Raw genomic sequence first — 19,443 nt, forward strand, 5'->3', positions numbered from 1 at the left:
CAAAATCTGTTCACTAACTGAAAAATAATACATTTAAAAATCACTCTTTTGAAATCCCATTTACATCTGATTGAAGGTCATATGCATGTCTGGCTTGAACCACGTCACTGGAGTCAGGCAGGCAGGTCCACTGGTGCAGACGAGTTCTATAGTTGAAGTCATTGACTTGCTTCTGGCATTTCTTTGCAAGTTCAAGATTCAACATGTCCACTGGCAAGTTGAACTTGGTCTTGGACTTGTTGAAGTCCTTCTTGTACAGAGCATCACTGGCAATCTTGGCTGAGTTCAGAGCCAGCATGAGCAGAGGATCGTCCTGGATGCTACGGGCTCCAATGTGGTGGCCGACCTGCTTACGGTAACCGGCCTTGTATTTGTACTGCAAAAGAACAATAGGTCTTGAATTTAAGCATTCAATGCCATATTTTGTATTCTTAGTATGTAGTACTTTTGTATAAGAAGTAAATCCAGTTATTTTACATCACTGGCGATATCCCTTGAAGCCTTTGCAGCAACAACAGAAACAGCATCATTTCGTAGGTCATATCCTTTCTTCTTGGATTCCTCGTATGCCTGTTTGTACTTGCTCTGAAACAAAGAAAGAAAAATGTTAAGAACATTATGTATGTTGTTTCTGTTTCGGTAGTAGTAGTACTGAGAGCATTACGGCTTTTTCCCCCCCTTAATGCAGAAGGACTCACCTCGCTGTAGATGACCTTGTTTGCTTTGGCCAGAACAACATCCATAGCATCAGGCATGATATGGACAGTGGTTTTGTCCTTTTCCCAGGCCTGAATGTAAGCACTCTGCAAAATATATATTGTTTTACATTTACTATTGCCACAAGAATTTGTGTGAAAAACATCCAATGCCATAAATAAAGCTTCAATACATTCTTAAATCCTCCCATTTATATGAAAACCAATTAAACGGCTGTGAAAATAAGATCTGATACTTAATGTTTTATTTTCAAATCCGATCAAGGATGATTTTCTTTGCAAAATAGAAAAACAGACATGATTTAATAAATGATTAAATGTATAACATTTTGATGTTTTTAAAACAGGGATTATGATTCAGCCATTTTTATATTTATTCAATTTTCCTATTATACAACTTGAGTGTTAGTTCTAGGTTTTAGTTCATTATCTCTTTAAAAAAAAGTTTATTACATTTTTAGTGCCACTTCAGTTCTCTTTTAACAGAACAGAAGATGTGGATAGATATTAGTTTCACACAATGTACGATCACAAATGAGACAAACTATCATTAAGGTTATAAAAAAAACGAAATAATAAATTTATAAAAAATTCATATTGCAAATCAGGCAATTTTAGAAGCTGCTTTGTAGTCTGAGTTCATCTCTATTCTGTAAAATAAAATGTTAATAGTGGGGAAAACAAAACTTGTTGCTCAAACCTTGTTCGTGTTTTGAGCATTGGCCTTGGCTAATGCCATGGGCATGTCCTCAGTGGTGAGCTTGAACTTGAAGTTGCTTGGGTGCTGACGGTACTTTGTCTCACTCAGGATCTCACCGGCTTTCTTCACTTTCTCAACATCCAGTGAACCTATAGGCACCCAGCCCAGACCCTGCATCATCTTCAGGTCTTCCTTGTAGACAGCCTGAAGAAAATAATAACTTGGTAAAATGATGCCTCCAGAAAATACCCTTTTTGAGATCAAGTACAAGGAGTCATACTTACATCACTTTGCAGATTGTATGCATGTCTGGCTTGAACCACGTCAGTGGAATCTGGCAGACAGGTCCAGTTGTGTAGACGAGTTATGTAGTTAAAATGGTTGACTTGGATCTGGTTCTTTTTGGCCAGTTCAAAGGACAGCATGTCCACCGGCAGGTGGAACTTGGTCTTGAAATTGTTGAAGTCCTTCTTGTACAGAGCATCACTGGCAATCTTGGCTGAGTTCAGAGCCAGCATGAGCAGAGGATCGTCCTGGATGCTGCGGGCTCCAATGTGGTGGCCGACCTGCTTGCGGTATCCTGTCTTGTACTTGTACTAAATGAAGTGAAAACATGGGTTTTTATCATCAAAGTGGGCCAAATACACTATATAGACAGATAAATACATTTCAATTGACACTTACATCACTAGCAATAACAGTGGAGGCCTTTGCTGCCTGAATTGGGATTGCATCTCCTCGAAGGTTATGACCTTTCTTCTTGGAAAGTTCATTATCCAATTTGTAGAGTTTCTATAAAAAAGGAGGGGAAAGATGTTAAAACTACACAGAACAGCATGTATTTCTTTAGATGTGTACAAAAAATAAATAAATAAAAAACAATATGTTTGTTGCATGTCAAAATCTTCTTTAGGTTGTCCATGTGACTAAACACATTTCATGAAAAATCTGAGCACAAAATATTAGACACTGTACCTCACTGTAGTTCTTCTTGTTGTCTCTTGCCAGAACAACATTCATTGCATCAGGCATGATGTGGATCGACGTCTTGTCACTGTCCCAGGCTTGAGTGTAGGATTTCTAACAGGAACAAAATTACAAACAAATATATGAAATGGGTTTTATTACCATACTAGACAGAATAAGGTCCTATGTATTATTTCTAGTACCTTATTCATGATCTGGTTGTTGGCGGTGGCCAGAGCCAGGTCCATAGAATGCATGTCTTTGGTGAATTTGAAATTGCTGGGATGCTGGCGGTACAGTTGTTCACTCAGAGCTTTTTCAGCAGCTTTTGCTTTTTCAACATCCAGTGAACCAATGGGAACCCATCCGATTCCTTTCATGTACATATCATACTCCTTTTTGTACTGGTTCTGTTTTGAAATATCAAGAGAATTAATATGTATTTTTTAGTCAAGCAGTTATACACAGCTGCATTTTAACAAATGTACTAAAAATTAGTTGTTTTTGTACATACATCACTGGCAATGAACTGCATGTTACGGGCGAGTTCCAGATTCATGGCATCGGGCAGCACGTTGTAGTGTGTGATAACCTTTTTGTACCCAATCATGGTCTGAGCAGCAGAGGCCTGCTTGGCATGAACCACACTCAGCATGTCCACAGGGGTGTGATACTTTAGCTTGGACTTCTCGTAGTCTTTCTTGTAGAGCTTGTTACTCTGAATTCTGGCCACTTCCATGTAGTGCACCAGCAGAGGGTCATCCTGGAGGCTACGGAAGCCCACGTGGTGACCCTTGGCCTTCTCAAAAGCCAGCTTGTACTTATACTGAGACAGCAAATAGACATGTCATCAATAAATGGAACCCATACATACAACTAAGTGGTTTCATAGTTGCTGCTCATTTAAAAAAAAAAAACCTACATTACTAGCAATCGTGGTACCAGACTTAGCGGCTTGGATTGGAATAGCATCTGCTTTGAGGTTGTATCCTTTATTGGCCATCTCCACGACACCAGCTTTGTAAAGTTTCTAAGAAAAAAACCAACAAACATTTCTGTGTTAACGGTGAACAATAGCTAGAAGCTAAGCGAGAAGCCAAAACAGCAAAAGGTTATTTATCAATCTCATGAGAATTCCTCACATTGCTCATATTAATGGCATTAGCCTTAGCCAGAACAATTTCAGGAGAATCAGGCATCACATGGACTTTTGTTTTGTCTTTCTCCCAGGCTTCAGTGTATGATTTCTGAAAAAAAGCAGAAATTGCGACACATTAGCTTAATGAAAATGGTTTCATTGTATCACTGCATTTTCAATGTGAATTCCACTTTGAAGCTCAGTCAAAAATGACGCACCTTGTTCATGATCTGGTTGTTGGCAGTAGCCAAAGCGATGTCCATGGAGTCCATCAGCTTGCGGAATGTGAAATTGGATGGATGGGTACGGTACTTGTGGTCGCTCAAAATCTGACCACCGACTTTGGCTAACTCAACTGCTACAGAACCAATAGGAACCCATCCAATTCCTCTGATGTAGTTGTTCCATTCAGCCTTGTAATTCCACTAAAACATCAGTGAGAAACATTTAAAAATGAATCTTGTTGCAGCCTGACTTTGTTTTCAAATTAAAGTGAGAGATTGAATATTGAAGGTCTATGAACTTACGTCACTGGACTGTTCATTCATCACACGTGCTAGCTGTAGGTTCAAAGCATCAGGAAGGAGAGCATTGGTGTGGTAGATCTTTCTGTATCCAGCCATAGTCTGAGCAGCAGAGGCCTGCTTGGCATGGACCACACTCAGCATATCCACTGGGGTGTGATACTTCAGCTTGGACTTCTCGTAGTCTTTCTTGTAGAGCTTGTTACTCTGAATTTTTGCCACTTCCATGTAATGAACCAAGAGGGGATCATCCTTAAGGCTACGGAAACCAACATGGTGACCTCTCGCCTTCTCATAATCCAATTTGTACTTGTACTAAAATATAAAACACATGGACATGTTTGGTGTGATGTTGGAGGTAAAATCTCAATTACATCACCAATTTATTGTAACTTACATTACTGGCAATTTTGGTGCCAGTCTTTGCAGCCACAATGGGAATGGCATCGGCTTTAAGGTTGTGGCCTTTGAGGGCCATCTCTACAACGCCAGCTTTGTAAAGTTTCTGTGAGTAGACATATAGATATTTGAATAATCACAGTTTAATATGAGCAGTTCATTCTTTTTAAATGAAAAAATGCATTTGCATGTCTTACATTGCTCATGTTCAAAGCGTTAGCTTTGGCCAGAACAATTTCAGGAGAATCTGGCATGACGTGAATTTTCAACTTGTCCTTTTCCCAAGCTGAAGTGTATGCTTTCTGTAAATTAGGGTTTAAGAAGAAAAGTTAGACTACTTGTAAAAGTGAATTCTTGGTATTTATACTGACAACACAATGAACATGGCATACCCTGTTCATGATCTGGTTGTTTGCAGTAGCTAAAGTCAAGTCCATGGAGTCCATCAGCTTGCTAAACTTGAACTGTGATGGGTGAGTGCGGTACTTCTTTTCATTCTGAATATCACCACCAACTTTAGCAGTTTCTACGGAAATTGAGCCAATGGGGACCCAACCAATACCACGGATATAGTTGTTCCATTCAGATTTGTAATTAAACTGTAAAAAGAAACAATACAGGGATGTTACTCAATTGCTGTGAATTAAATAATTATAAATATAAAAAAAAAAAAATTAATGCGACTGAAGATATAACTGTGACTTTATGTGCATAAAAGCAGTTTTGTGTAAATTAATGTCACTTACGTCACTTGACTGAAAGTTCATGTTTCTGCACAGTTGCAGGTGCAAGTTGTCAGGAAGAAGTGTGTAGTTGTGAGGAACCTGCTTGTATCCGGTCATGGTCTGAGCAGCAGAGGATTGTTTAGCATGGACCACACTCAACATGTCCACAGGGGTGTGATACTTCAGCTTAGCCTTATGGTAGTCCTTCTTGTAGAGCTTGTCACTCTGAATTTTAGCCACTTCCATGAAATGAACCAGCAGAGGGTCATCCTGAAGGCTACGGAAGCCAACATGATGGCCCCTTGCCTTTTCATATTCTTTCTTATACTGGACCTTAAAACAAAGGCAGACAATTGGATCAGGGGTGTATATACATCAAATAAATGAGAGTGATGTTTAATGAATTTGTTACATACATTACTGGCAATATGTCTCCCTTGCTTTGCATGCAGAATAGAAATTGCATCAGGTTTCATGTCATATCCTTTGGCAATGGTTTCCAGCCATTTGTGCTTGTAGTAACTCTGCAAGTAAACAACAAAATGTTACCACAGTGTAAGGCAGGAATATGATAAAGATGAACACACAAGGAATTCTTGGCAATTCCATAAAAATTTAATTGAAACAATTGTTTATTGGCCTAACCTCGCTAAGGGACTGAGCGTTGAACTTAGCCTGAAGAAACTCTGGGCTGTCTGCTGGAAGATGATAGGTGTGCATAAACTTCTCACCAGAAGCTTTGTAAGCAGCCTAAAAGAAAAAAAAAACATAAAAGTAGACTTTAAATGTTTGTGACCCATATTTTGTTATATCTTAAATTTGCATTATCTCTTGATCCCATAAAATTCTTACTTTGTCCATCAGTTTTGTGTTGGTCAAAGCCAGAGCCATATTCATTGCGTCAGTCTTGCTTGTGAATTTGAGTGTACTGGGATGCTGACGATAGCCTATGTCATCCAGCGCTGCCTTGGCAGTTCTAGCTTTCTCAACATCAACAGAACCGATAGGAACCCAGCCAATACCTTTGCAGTTGACATTATAATCTAATTTATAGACATTCTGCAGGAGAAAAGCAAAAAAAAAAAAAAAGATAAGTATCTCACAAGTTATCCAGTGGTAATATACAATGAGAAGTCCTACATCAGCCATACATCACTCTGGATCTCCATCATGTTGCGACAACGCTGCAGGTGCAAGTTGTCAGGAAGGAGCATGAAGCTGTGAGGAATGTTCCTGTATCCAGCCATGGTCTGAGCAGCAGAGGATTGTTTAGCATGGACCACACTCAGCATGTCCACAGGGGTGTGATACTTCAGCTTGGCCTTATGGTAGTCCTTCTTGTAGAGCTTTTCACTCTGCATTTTAGCCACTTCCATGAAATGAACCAGCAAAGGGTCATCCTGAAGGCTACGGAAGCCAACATGATGGCCCCTTGCCTTCTCAAAAGCCAGTTTATACTTGTACTGTGAAAGTAGGAAAGAAAATTAGAAACTTATTTCAGTTTTGGAAAAGAGATTTCAGTCCAACAACTTACATTACTGGCAATGTCTCTTGAGGATTTTGCAGCAACAATGGGGATGGAATCCTCCTTTACGTGATGTCCTTTGAGCAAATCTTGACGATGAGAGTAGGTGTAATAATTCTAGGTAAAAATTGAAATTTTTAAAATAAATTCCAAAATGCTCGAAATTCTTGTTTCATACTGGATTAAAGACAGAAACTCACCTGGCTGATATTGACAGCATTGTACCTGGCTTGCAGGAATTCAGGAGCATCAGCTGGGAGGTGGTAAGTGTGCATGAACTTCTCTCCACTAGCTTTATACTCTTTCTGCAAAAAAAAAGAAGAAAAAAAAGATAAGCGAATCAATCTATCTGTATTGCAAACACAAATATGCAAAGGTTGACTATATCAAAAATAACCACTCTAACGTATTAAGGGTGTATAGAGACTGGAAAAGTTCATTGGTCCGGACCAAGTCAGCTCAATTTGGTCTGGATTGAGTCCTGAACCTTGCGCTTGGCCTGTATTCAGACCCCCTTTCAACCGGACGTTTCTGTTACGAACCAAAGCTTGTTATCAAAAGCATGTGATTAAAGATCTCTTCCGTCATTGGCCAGGAATTACGAGGGTGGGTCAAAGCAATGAGATAAAGAATAATTAAAGTCATGCGCTTTGCAATCCTTGTCAGGATGGTTCACTTGCTCAAACTTTATATTCCGCTGACCAATTTTGAATGTCTGTGTCAATGTCAGGTAAACACTTTTTACTTGTTACTTTGGTACGACAGAGGCTGCAAATGGATTACTGAGGAGACAACGGCTAAGAAATTTCACTGATAAATATTTACGACATGTAGTTTGTCAGGAAAACAATGAGAAGCAATGTGTCTCACGTTAAAAATTGTGTTAATGAGCCTGCATTCATCTGACCACGTTTCAGTACGTTGCTGTGTCTTACTGTCTTACTTGCTTACTGTCATAGTTGCTACCTTCCTACTCTGTTTACATCCCCTAATCCCTGATTACAGTGGCACTTTTGGTCTATTTGTTCCGCTCCGAGAATGGAACCTATTCAGACTGAGGAAACTCAGTCCGATTGGAAACGAGCCAAGACCACCGTGAAAGATGGGTTCATGATACTGGACCAGAACCACTTGGGAGTATTCAGGCTGAAAATTTGTTACAGATTATGGGAAACAAACTCTGGTTCTCTTTTAACCGAACCAGATGTGCCCAGTCTGAATGCACCCTAAAACAAAAATAAAATTGTAAATATAGATTATTCTTAAACCGATAACTGTGTTCAAATCCAAACTAGAACATCAATGTTTTTAAAACTATATATATTTATGAAAAAATTCAGCCAGGTTCCCTTTTCCATACAACTGATAAGACACTATCATGGGGTGGTGTCTACACTGTTTTTAATCATTGTGACTTTTAGTCATAAAGCATATATTAAATATAAGTTAAATAGAGATTGCAGGCAAAAAAAAAACCTTAGGTTCTATAGTCAGCATCTCCTGATTTCAGTCTTCCCCTAATAAATGGCTTACACTTAATGAATATTCCATTAACATTATGTCAGGAGGAAAAGTGCACATCAAAAAGAGTCAAATTAACAGCAGCACTTCAAAGCAATGATGGAGTCTGATGTTTTTTTTATTTAATGTTTGATGCATTTAAGTGTCAGGGGGCAGCGCAGTATTGTCAGTGCTTCTAGGAGAGAGCTAGTTTGATCTAAATATCAGCTTTCCCTTTCAGCTCAATTTAGGACAAATCAGATTTCACTTGTACCACCTCCTTACCGCGTTCAGTATCTTGGCATTGGCTTTGGCCAGCTCCATGCTCATAGAGTCAGAGACGCTGGTAAACTTAAAAGTAGATGGGTGCTGCCGATACTTCCTCTCATCAAGAGCCGCTCCGGCCACCTTCGCCTTCTCCACATCCAGGGAGCCAATCGGCACCCAGCCAGTTCCCTTGATAAAAGACTCATACTCAAGTTTGTAGTTGTTCTGGGAAATAAAAGACAGCAAAACATGAAGTCAGACATCAATATTCAAATAAAAAATAAAAAAATCATCCCTGAATTTAAAGTATTACTTACATCACTGGCGTTGACGCTCATGTTACGAGCAAGCTGAAGACCAACGGAGTCGGGGAGAAGGCAGTAGTTGTGGTGATGCTGCTTGTAGCCCACAAAGGTCTGTACAGCAGAGGCCTGTTTAGCATGGACCACACTCAGCATGTCCACCGGGGTGTGATACTTCAGCTTAGCCTTTTGGTAGTCCTTCTTGTAGAGTTTGTCACTCTGGATTCTGGCTACTTGCATGTAATGAACCAGCAGAGGGTCATCCTGGAGGCTTCGGAAGCCCACGTGGTGACCTTTGGCCTTCTCATAAGCCTTTTTGTATTGGACCTAGCAGCAAACACACATTTAGCATTCCATGTGTACCTGTGATTTTCTGATACTCCACCTTAGTTGAGCCTCTTCACAGTGGTGACTTACATCGCTAGCAGCATGCCTAGCCGCTTTAGCAGCAACGATAGGGATGGCATTGACCTTGAGGTCATAACCTTTAGCGATCGTCTCCTGCCAGGCAAGCTTATAGTAGTTCTGGAAAGACAGAAAACAATGTACAACCGCGTGGACAAAAACAAACAGTTTGGCTTTGATATTTTCAGCCATGATAACTCTTATTGTCTGCAGAGGCAGACATTACCTTGCTGATGTTGTAAGCATTGCATTTGGCTTGAATAAACTCTGGTATATCAGGAGGTAGTGAGTATTTTTGATGGACTTCCTGAATCCCTCTTTTGTAGAAAAGCTACAAACAAAAATGTTAGAAATTAAGAAGTTTCATAACAAAATAAACGTTACGAAATTATTTCAGCGCAAAAAGAATCCAAAATGACATAAACTTACATCACTCCTCTGCAGCTGGTTTACTCTGGCTTGCAGCATGATGGGGTGATCATCAATAGATGTAAAGGGGATTGTGTCTGGGTGCTGCCTGTACTTTTTCTGCAAGAGTAAAGGAAATAAATGCCTACTGGTAAACATCCCACCAAGTCCTTCTAATAAAACTTTATTTAAACGCTGGGGGTGTTACAAGATAGGTGCATGAATACCTCATTCAGGATTTCACCAGCTTTCTTAACTTTCTCCACCTCCAAGGAGCCGTAGGGGACCCATGGCGAACCTTTAGTGTAGTTGTTGTACTCAGCCTTATATTCATTCTTAAAAAGCAACAAAAATATGTTGGGAACAAATAGCACTCTATCAAAACTATACCAGTCCTCTGTTGTCATTTTTTTGCCAGTCAACTCACATCACTTTGGATGCTGTTGGCCTTTTTGGCCAAGTCCAGCAGAACACTGTCATGGGGGAGGAAAAAGTTGGTGCTGATGCTCCGGTACCCAGCCATGCTTGCAATTGCCTGAGATTTCTTGGCGGTGGTGACAGATATCATGTCCAGCGGTGCATGATACTTGGTCTTTATCTTTTCGTAGTTCTTCTTGTATTCACGCTGTGGACATAGGGATACATTTTGTCCGTATGGGGTCTCTATGCTTAAACAAATAGATGTACAAGCAAATCACGCATATGACCAGTGACTCACATCACTCTGGATTTTGGCAACGTGAACAGAGTGCAGGATCTTTGGATCATCATTAATGCTTAGGGCCCCAACCATATGTCCCCTGTTCTTCTCATACTCCTTTTTGTATTTAACCTGCAAAGATAAAAAAAAAGGCTTAGTTTATATTATTCTATCAGAATGAACTTTGAACTCATTTCCCTTCGCATATCTCCAAAAACATCAAAGAATATTGTTCAGTTTAGACGCCCTCACAGGTATGTTTGCTTAAAGGTTTGATTTATTTATAATAAATAATAATAATGAAAATCATATTGTATACTTACATCACTGGCAATGTTTGTGTGAGCGCGAGCAGCGAGGATTGAAATGGTATCGCCCTTGATCTCAAACTTCTTTGCTTTCGTTTTTTCCCAGTCATATTTGTAACAATTCTGAAAGAAAATAGTATTTATGTTAATACCAAAGCAATACATTAAAACAACAGTCAAAGTGAATAGATTGGAAAAAATAGACTTACGTCACTGAGGTTAAAAGCATTAACTCTTGACTGGATGAAGAAGGGGTAGTCTGAAGGCAGACTGCACTTGAACTTTGTTTTTTCATACTTTGCTTTATAGTTCAACTGCAAAACGAGAACATTTTATTAGGCTTTCATATTTTAAAAACTCATCTAGTTTTGATTTACTGGTGGTTAAGGTACTGATTTCCTGTCCTTAGAGGGCAGTAGTGCACAGCCTGAACACGATGACTGATCACTCCTTCTCCTCCCCATCCCTTCTCTGATCACTGAGTTTATTCTAGGCCAGTTGAATGGTTGATTCTATTTATACCTCAGAGAGATGGCTCTCCAGTTTCCATGGAACCCATAGAAAGCAGCTGAGTTGCAAGCAACACATTTAAGTGGTTTGCACTTGGAGGAGAATTGAATTCATGTATGACACAATAACTGCAGAAATTTCAGTTAACACTTTTAAAAACAGAAAACACCCACATTTTCCTTATAACTTAGTGTTTCCTTCCAAAATACGAGAGGAATTCATGTTTTAATGATTCAAACTGATGCTCTAAAATACTGTAGCCAAATAAAAATGTTGATGCCATAACTGTCTGCTCATGCACGATGGTTCCAGAGTTATACATACATCACTTAGTTGTTTGGCGTTGATTTGGGCTTGAACCAGCACAGGCGAATCAGTAACTTGTGTAAACTTCACCGTGTCTGGATGCTGTCGGTAAACTTTCTAAAAACAGTCAAATAAAATAAAAAAAGTCAAATATAAAAGCATCTAATAATAAGTATATATGTGTATACATCATGTAAGTAGATCTGAAATTTTCATACTTACATCGTTACATTTCTGAAGCTTCTTGTGAGCTTCAAACTCAGGGGTTATAGTTTGGGGAAAATAGCTGCGTATTTTCATGTCTTCATAATCTGCTTTGTATAATTGCTAAAAAGAAAAAAAGAGATATTGTAAACCGTGAGATACGTCTACTATCAAAACATAAATATATTTAGTAAAACTAAGAAACAACAAAGTAAAGTGACTTACCTCATTCTTCATTTCTTCCATTTTTTGGCAGTGAACCATATAAAGGTCTTCATAGCTGCCAACGTAGTGCCCCTTCACCTCATTTTCATATTTCTCTTTGTAACGTATCTATAACCATAACAATGAAAATGTGTGAATGGACATCATAAATAGATATTTTTTTAATCACTGCTTTTGAATGAAGTTTATTTTCTTACATCAGTGAACTTTTTAAGCACTGAGTCCATCTGGAACTTTGGTGTGTCGCAGTAGTTGATACTGGAACCCCTGGATTTCTCATAGCTGGCTTTATAGACTTTCTACAAAAAGGTTTAAAAAAAAAACAAGAAGGTTTAGACCACTAATATGTCTTTGTGAACGACAAATACAGTGTAAAACAACATAAATACTCAAAAAAGAATGCATAGGTCTGGTCCAAATGGAAATAAATAATCAGTAAAATATTAGCAGTCCAATTGGTAATGGTTTGCAAACGTTCTGTTTAATAAAGTATACTAGTTTTATCTGTCAGAAAACAATCAAGACAATTTTTAACTGTCTTCACATGTAAAAAGACTTATTTTTATGTATTCATGAAAAAATCCTTGCAGAGTTTTTTCAGGTACCCACATCACTGAGGATGGTGCCAGCGTATCGGAGCTGTCTAAGGAGAGGATTCTCTGTGGCGGGGAGGGTGTTGTAGTCCGACTGATCTTTTTTCTTTTCATATTCCTTCTTGTATTGGACCTAAACACACAAAAATACCAGAGTGAGTAAAATCAGACAAAAGAGATTGATGGCTCTCATTTATTCATTCTGGTTAATCAGTCCGGGTGTGTTGCAAAGAGAAGCCCCTGTAATTAATTATTATACACAGTGATTTTAGCTTCACATTTGGAGTCTTGAAGTTTTGTCATTGTGCACAATTGCATCACACTTTCATGTGGGGGGCCAATTACAAAAACAATACCTGAATGCATTCATCGTTTTCTGCTCACCTCACTAGCAGCAATGCGAGCTTTCTTCTGCGTCTCGTAAACCGGCGTCTCTGTTTGCATGAAATAAATTTGGTCTTTCGTATCCTCAAACTTTTGAGTGTATTTTCTCTGAAAGTGAAAACACATTTGAAACAGGGAAAAAAAACACAAATTCATTCAATCCCGTCATTATTAAAGTAAAAGTCTTACATCACTGAGGTTGTCCATCGCCATCCTGGCAATGGCTATGTCAAAGTAGGGCGTCTCACACCACTGCCCCTTCACGTTTTTATTGTAATCCTCCTTGTACTTGAGCTGTGGGGAAAGAAAAAGTGGCTTTTTAAACTTTTTTTTTACATACTGTAGATATTTCAGTATTTCTTTATACCACATCAGCGGGCTCTAGAAATTCTTGTCATTTGATCTTTTTGTTAGTATGTCTGTTCTAGTGTGGTCAAGAATGTCAGAGCAGGTGGACTTCTATTTGTGGTGATGGCTCATGCTCTGCTGATATTCAAAGAACCACTTTTATAAATTCACTGCACAAGGCACATTTCTGAGTGGTTAAAATGTACTTTAAACATTTATGTGACAGTATTCGAGTTGTTTTTAGTTGCTAAGAAGACTGATACAACATTAACCATTACCTAGTGGGAATTTCAAGTTCTTCTTAAAATCTAACACTCAAAAGGCTTCTATTAAACATTTTCAACTTTGACCTTTATTCTAGACAAGGTGAACCAACAAAAGTGACTGAACTGCCCTTAGCAAAAAGTAGTACACTTAAAGCTTATTTTAGTAAGTACACTTAGAGTATCAGTACAGCCGGTGTACTACAGACCGTGTATGTCTAGTGTAGGAAGTGTATAAACTGGATACTCCTTTTGACTAAATGGGAGGAGTCAAGCAACTAAAGATCACAAAAATGAACCATACTAAATAATTTATAATCTGAAAAGCAGAGTGAAAATTTGAATTTATAATTTAAATTATGTTCCGTTCTTTTGACTTGATGTTTGATCTCATTCAGAAACATCAACTTCAAATTTCAGACTCTGATATGTGAACATATTTTTTCTTGTACAATTCGTTCATACATACTTATATACATGCATATATACATGTATGGTACTAACTACTTGAGGAGTTTAAAACCATCCTTCATGTGTTTTGAGCACATATCCCGCCTTTCGTTAGCTTACATCACTGCGCTGATTCGCCACTCTTCTGGCCAGTTCCACCTCTGGAGGATCAGGTAAGCAAGTGTACTTGGCTTTGCGCTGATCATGACCCTTCTTATAGCGAATCTGTGAAGGTGAACACACAAGCAACGAAACTTGGTTCAAGTAGGTCAGTCTGTCGCAGGTATCCTAAAATAACAACATTCAACAGAAACTGGGATGTTAAAAAAGGTTTTCATTGAACAAGCACAAAGCTTATACAAGAAAATTAGTAAATAACAGATTTTATGGGAATAAGACTAAAAATTGTTTTCTTACATCAGGTTCAAATTTTGCTCACTGATTAGATTTGACAGTAACAATCAGTTCACTTTTTTTTTGGTTTTGAGACGTTTGTGTCTCAAACCTGTGTCTGGTATCTCCTATTTTCAGAAATATTTGGATCAGCGACAAAATCAACTTTTGTAGTCAAAGCCAAAAGCCCAACATTACAGAATTGGACTCAAACACACTATTACTGAAGGTGTACTATCTATTATCATATCTATTGTAATGGCAATTGAAAGGTCAAACACCATCACATAATAATTGTGACAACATAAAGTGTGTTGAATGATCTTACATCACTGAAGACCTCCTGAGCCTTTGCCACCCTGCGCAGCTCAGGGCTGTCACTGTAAGGACAGTACAGGACCTTCTCTTCATCCCAGGCCTCGGTGTAGAGTTTCTGATCAAAATAAAGAGAACAGAATAGAATAGACTGTAATGCAAAGCAGTGCAATGCAATACAATACAATACAACACAACATAATACAATATAATATTTCAAATAAATATGAACATAAAATATGTATTTGTCTACATTTTCAGTCAGAAAACATTAAGCTTAAATGTGTCACTTAACCTACTTTGCTGTAATTGGCAGCATTTTTCACAGCCAGAACCAGTTCAGGAGCGTCAGGGGGCAGCAGGTACTTATCCTTAGTCTCATCCCACTTTTGCCTGTAGAGAACCTACAAAAGATAATCAGGAACGTAAAAACATTAAACAAATGCTGTGACGATGTGTTTTCTAAATGGCTGTGTGTTATATCTGGCTGAGTTGATTCACCTTGCTCATCAGCTCTGAGACACGCTTCACGTGGGCGATCTCCCGAGCTTCGCCATCGTACAAGCTGGAGGTTCGAACCTTATTTCCCTCCATGCGATATTTAACCTAAAGATGAAATGCTCAACTTCACTTTGCAGCCAAATCACGCTCGAAAAAACAAACAAAAAAGAAGTAGGCTTGTGTTCTGTGAAATGACAAGGGATTAAACTTTGACAATACTTTAAAAGAGGCTGCAATTACGGTAAGTAAAGCATGGTGTTTTTGTCAAATCGAAGAAATTTCAAATGAGAAAAACAACTTTTCTACAAATAAAACTACATTTAACAAACCTTACACTAATGGAGTAACCAGACCGAATAGGTTCGGTCAAATTGGGGAAATGTCCTACTAGAGGTACAACAGCTTCAAAGAGTGTGAGGTCCTCTGTGTTACCTCACTCAGCTGCTCCTGGGCCTTCCTGATGCGAATCAGTTCAGGGGTGTCAGTGGTGAGGGCAGGAGGGGCCCCCTTGGACATCTCATAAGCTTGGCGATACTTATTCTGTTAGGAGCAACAGTTTCACTGACAAATCCTTCACAATGAACAGACTACGGGCCACATGGGGGTCTTACGTGGCTGTACTGCTCCAGCATCTTCATGCTGTGGGCCAGGTATGGAGTCATGAACTTTGAGGTGTCGACTTTGGCCCTCTTTCTGACTTTCCGAGTGGGCAAGCCAGACTGGAAGTGGACAAAGCCAAAACTGTCAACTTTATACTCGACGAACAGAGAAAGTTTTATGAATTTGAAGGGACTTAATGCCCTTGAGGTACAACTGCATCCTCAACTTTCACAAATCAGCCTTAGGGTCAGCATGGCCTTGGCTGAAGAAGGTTCCCAGCTTGATGCAGTGAAGCGAGGCTATTAGCAAACGCATGACAGTAAAGCCACTGCAGACTGCAGGGGAATCTAGAGTATAATCATTAATGCAATTTACCATCCTACATAACTTATGTGATTACATTTTAATCTACTGTATTTAAAGCTAAATTAATAGACACATGAGTCCGTAAATCAGGGAAATGTAACTACAGTGTAATTATAGTCACATCAAGGGAAAAGTGACTGAAGGAGATACATGTAGGTCAAGCAAAATGAAGAGTTTAGTACTATTTAAAGCCTGCATACTACAGTTAATTCTGCTGCATGCAGTGACAAGCTCATCAGCACCAAGGACTTTTAGGTAAAACTGCATCTATGCATTGAATTGCAATCTGCTAAAGAGCCCCAAAAAGTCATTTTCCCTGCATTACTAAAAGCATTAATGGTGGTGGTGGAGGGGGGGTGACAAACAGAGATGTGAGGATTTGCGTGCAAACAGGGGAGCATCCTGCCCAGCATGAGCCGTTGTACATTGGGAGGAGGTGCGTTTACCTGCAAAGACTGAGTCGTGTGCTCAGTCACAGTTGTCGTTGTAATCTGCTTAACATACTAAAAATATAGGACACACTCTGGGTTTTCAGTCTTCCAAAACAAGTTATGGGAGAAACAGCACAGTATTTTTAGATTGAGGGTGATTTTTCCACAGCTCTGGTGTGTAACAGTTGCTGCCAGGTCCTTTATAACAAGTAGGATGCCGCTCAGCACTGCGTCACAGAACCTGCTGGTCTACAGACTGTCTCCAAACAGTCCATCTAGTTCATGAGAGTGCAGAACTAAGCTGTCAGGCTATAATAAGCTCCCTGACCCCCTGAATATAAATACATTGTGATTTAAAGGTGACACAAGTCAATTTAAGTCGTTATTAAAAAGAGGATAAAGAAGTATTAATATCTTGAGTATACTGTGAACTCTGTGGCTCATAATCTTTGATCATCAAACTAAATTTACAAGCGGCAGATGACAAAGATTCTATTCCGATGTGTTATTCCATGCCCCGTTGTGCTTGTTGTCAAGTACGAGAACCTGGACAATGTTCCCATGTCTCTACACAACCACAATACAAATAACATGGTTCCATGTACCTGGAAATAAATGTTGGAATGTTGGTAGAGTTTCTTCTTAAGTTTTTTCAGTCTTGTTTTCAACCAAACCTTATGGAAAGGTCGTGGAAATCAGTTTTAGCTGGTTAATACATTCTTCCAACTTAATGGTCTGTTCACTGAACAGCTGTTTGTGCCATTTTTTTAAAAGTCTGTAAAGCGCTCTACCAGAAGGCACGACTATGGATTAAATGGCTTGAGCATCATCAACAGTTAGGTTTTTAGTTTTAGGATTTCAAATTCTACCACTTCCATGACGATAGGAAGTCAAATTTTCCCACAGTAGCTCCTCAAACCACCTGACTTCTTGCTTTGACAATAAAGACAACAATTTTTAACCTCAGTTCTTTGTAACTTAGGTCTCAAAGTGTTTTCCAGCAATTCATATTTTTTTAATCAAACTCAATTATTCTTAACTGGAACAGAAAAAGTTTCTGGTCAAGGTGCAACCAACAAACTTCATCTAAAATTCCCATGAATTTTTTCCTCAAGGCCAATTCCAAACTTGGTCCAGTCTTCACATTTTACCAAACACTGGAAAGTGACACACGTGTACCTGGTAGCCTCAGGTACTCTCATCCAACCACTAAAAGGGCCCAACCCTGTTTAGCAGCTAAAGAAAGTAAGAGAAATGCTACGTTCACACTAGCCTCTGAAACGCCTGTTCACCACTATCAATGAAAAGTCTATGTAACGGCGCACAAATGACGCGACTCAGGCTTTTTGCGTTCAAAAGTAGCGATCGCCTGTTTTCGGCATCGAACGTTCGCCATCGAACGTTCGTTTAAAGTTATACCGGTAGAACTTTGGCCACTCAGGGACTCGGATTTGGTAGTGACGCATTGGTAGCATCCTTTTCAATTCACAGAAGTACCAACTGTTTAAAAAATTGATCATGTAGGAGAAATTAAAGATTTGTTTGTTTGTTTTTTTTGGAAATATTTGTCCCCAAGTCTTTCATATATCAGAACAGAGCTGTGAAAGAAAAAGCCTGGAGCAAAGTTGTACCAGGCATCAAGGTTGCACCACTTCAACATTTCGCACAAACCTCTACCAAACGTAGGTACAGGCGCTAGTATCCAGTAGCAACAGTTCAGACTGAACACTGTATGCTAAAAGCGTGTTCAAAATCCACAACAACGCGCATCACACGGCCGGGTTTGTACGTAGCATAAGAGCTAAAAGAACGGAAGGGTTAGAATAGACCTTCAGTGGTCCTTAAAACCAGGAGCAAACCAACCAGAGCTGAGAGAAAAAACATCTCAATCATTTTAACAACATTTGTAAGAGGTTTAATACCCGAATCTATCAGACAGGAGAGAACCATAGGCACTGATAATCACTGGAACCGTACAGTCTCAAGCCTCAGGTCAAAAATGTTCACGCCTGCACACAACTGTCTTGAACTGTATGGTTAAAATGTTTGTGGATACTGGAGTGTGATTTACAGCACAGCGGCTCTTCTCATTTTCCATCCCTCTCTCTTTCTCCCCTCTCACTCGTCTTTTTTCTAGACCTCTCTAGGTGCTACTGAAGTCCATTTCTAAATTTGTCTCAATGCCAGAGAGAGACTCAGAGTCTCACGCTTGAGTCATTATTAACCAAATGATAAATCAATAAAACGCTCAAAAGAAAGAGGAAGAGGGAAAGAAAAAGAAGGCTTTTATTTATTTTAAAAGCTGTTAGCTTTTAAAATAAGCCGTACCTTAAACAGCACTATGTTTCTCCCCATTCTGTAGAATAGATAAAAAGCCATCTTACTATTTTACCAAAAACAAGGCAACTTTTCTCCACAATCTAGATGAAAGGACTAGTGAAACCAGAGTGTATTGATTTTGTGTCTACCTGTCCCACCTCCCAAAGATCAGTGTCTTTTCAGAAAAGACACTGATCTATTTCAAACTGGTAATATGTTATATGGGAGTTAAATGATCAATGACAAATATATGATGGCATAATTTGGTAGTTCTATGACAATAACCATTCGGACTCCCCTATAAGATATCAGCAGTATTAAGTACAAACAAATACAAGACTAACTTTAAGCCCATTTTATCCAGGAATTATGGGCTTAGACGTTAGTCTTCTGTTTTCACTCTTCCATCAAAGACTTCCACAAAAGAATAAACATTCACGGACAGAAAAAAAAAGTCTAAATGCAGCAGAAAACAACTTTTCAGGAAAACAGATTCAACAAGGAAACAACAGAAAAAAACTACACAAATCAATAAAAGTTTATAAGTAATCTTATGTTGGTGAAATAGCAATTTAGCGGGGTGGCTTCACCAATTGATCAGCATAGGACTACTGAAACTTCCACTTAGTGACAGGTTCTGTTGAATGCGTAC

The 19,443-nt window shown here is 39.0% G+C and overlaps 1 protein-coding gene across 25 annotated transcripts in view; it reads right to left on the bottom strand.

Annotated features, from left to right (window-relative positions):
• neb (nebulin) overlaps nucleotides 1-19,443 on the bottom strand; it is a 61,354-nt gene that overhangs the window by 40,394 nt on the left and 1,517 nt on the right. For 22 of the 25 annotated variants that reach the window (XM_023951077.1, XM_023951061.1, XM_023951073.1 and 19 more), the window contains exons 4-50: nucleotides 16,488-16,544; nucleotides 15,687-15,794; nucleotides 15,508-15,615; nucleotides 15,076-15,180; nucleotides 14,874-14,978; nucleotides 14,588-14,692; nucleotides 13,987-14,091; nucleotides 12,995-13,099; nucleotides 12,806-12,913; nucleotides 12,438-12,554; nucleotides 12,026-12,127; nucleotides 11,829-11,936; nucleotides 11,622-11,726; nucleotides 11,418-11,516; nucleotides 10,793-10,897; nucleotides 10,599-10,706; nucleotides 10,294-10,407; nucleotides 10,003-10,200; nucleotides 9,803-9,910; nucleotides 9,597-9,695; nucleotides 9,394-9,498; nucleotides 9,180-9,287; nucleotides 8,778-9,089; nucleotides 8,479-8,685; nucleotides 6,894-6,998; nucleotides 6,703-6,810; nucleotides 6,320-6,631; nucleotides 6,021-6,227; nucleotides 5,814-5,918; nucleotides 5,585-5,692; nucleotides 5,190-5,501; nucleotides 4,836-5,042; nucleotides 4,641-4,745; nucleotides 4,442-4,549; nucleotides 4,048-4,359; nucleotides 3,739-3,945; nucleotides 3,525-3,629; nucleotides 3,305-3,412; nucleotides 2,897-3,208; nucleotides 2,586-2,792; nucleotides 2,392-2,496; nucleotides 2,101-2,208; nucleotides 1,701-2,012; nucleotides 1,417-1,620; nucleotides 699-803; nucleotides 478-585; nucleotides 65-376 (exon numbers count right to left, since the gene is read on the bottom strand). In XM_023951077.1, the coding sequence (XP_023806845.1) occupies nucleotides 65-376; nucleotides 478-585; nucleotides 699-803; nucleotides 1,417-1,620; nucleotides 1,701-2,012; nucleotides 2,101-2,208; nucleotides 2,392-2,496; nucleotides 2,586-2,792; nucleotides 2,897-3,208; nucleotides 3,305-3,412; nucleotides 3,525-3,629; nucleotides 3,739-3,945; nucleotides 4,048-4,359; nucleotides 4,442-4,549; nucleotides 4,641-4,745; nucleotides 4,836-5,042; nucleotides 5,190-5,501; nucleotides 5,585-5,692; nucleotides 5,814-5,918; nucleotides 6,021-6,227; nucleotides 6,320-6,631; nucleotides 6,703-6,810; nucleotides 6,894-6,998; nucleotides 8,479-8,685; nucleotides 8,778-9,089; nucleotides 9,180-9,287; nucleotides 9,394-9,498; nucleotides 9,597-9,695; nucleotides 9,803-9,910; nucleotides 10,003-10,200; nucleotides 10,294-10,407; nucleotides 10,599-10,706; nucleotides 10,793-10,897; nucleotides 11,418-11,516; nucleotides 11,622-11,726; nucleotides 11,829-11,936; nucleotides 12,026-12,127; nucleotides 12,438-12,554; nucleotides 12,806-12,913; nucleotides 12,995-13,099; nucleotides 13,987-14,091; nucleotides 14,588-14,692; nucleotides 14,874-14,978; nucleotides 15,076-15,180; nucleotides 15,508-15,615; nucleotides 15,687-15,794; nucleotides 16,488-16,544 (7,083 nt within the window). The remainder of the gene's footprint in view (nucleotides 1-64; nucleotides 377-477; nucleotides 586-698; nucleotides 804-1,416; nucleotides 1,621-1,700; nucleotides 2,013-2,100; nucleotides 2,209-2,391; nucleotides 2,497-2,585; nucleotides 2,793-2,896; nucleotides 3,209-3,304; nucleotides 3,413-3,524; nucleotides 3,630-3,738; nucleotides 3,946-4,047; nucleotides 4,360-4,441; nucleotides 4,550-4,640; nucleotides 4,746-4,835; nucleotides 5,043-5,189; nucleotides 5,502-5,584; nucleotides 5,693-5,813; nucleotides 5,919-6,020; nucleotides 6,228-6,319; nucleotides 6,632-6,702; nucleotides 6,811-6,893; nucleotides 6,999-8,478; nucleotides 8,686-8,777; nucleotides 9,090-9,179; nucleotides 9,288-9,393; nucleotides 9,499-9,596; nucleotides 9,696-9,802; nucleotides 9,911-10,002; nucleotides 10,201-10,293; nucleotides 10,408-10,598; nucleotides 10,707-10,792; nucleotides 10,898-11,417; nucleotides 11,517-11,621; nucleotides 11,727-11,828; nucleotides 11,937-12,025; nucleotides 12,128-12,437; nucleotides 12,555-12,805; nucleotides 12,914-12,994; nucleotides 13,100-13,986; nucleotides 14,092-14,587; nucleotides 14,693-14,873; nucleotides 14,979-15,075; nucleotides 15,181-15,507; nucleotides 15,616-15,686; nucleotides 15,795-16,487; nucleotides 16,545-19,443) is intronic. The other 3 variants (XM_023951055.1, XM_023951075.1, XM_023951076.1) reach the window with 3 other exon arrangements.

The sequence above is a fragment of the Oryzias latipes genome, chromosome 21, assembly GCF_002234675.1.
Source record: "Oryzias latipes chromosome 21, ASM223467v1".
Taxonomy (NCBI): domain Eukaryota; kingdom Metazoa; phylum Chordata; class Actinopteri; order Beloniformes; family Adrianichthyidae; genus Oryzias; species Oryzias latipes.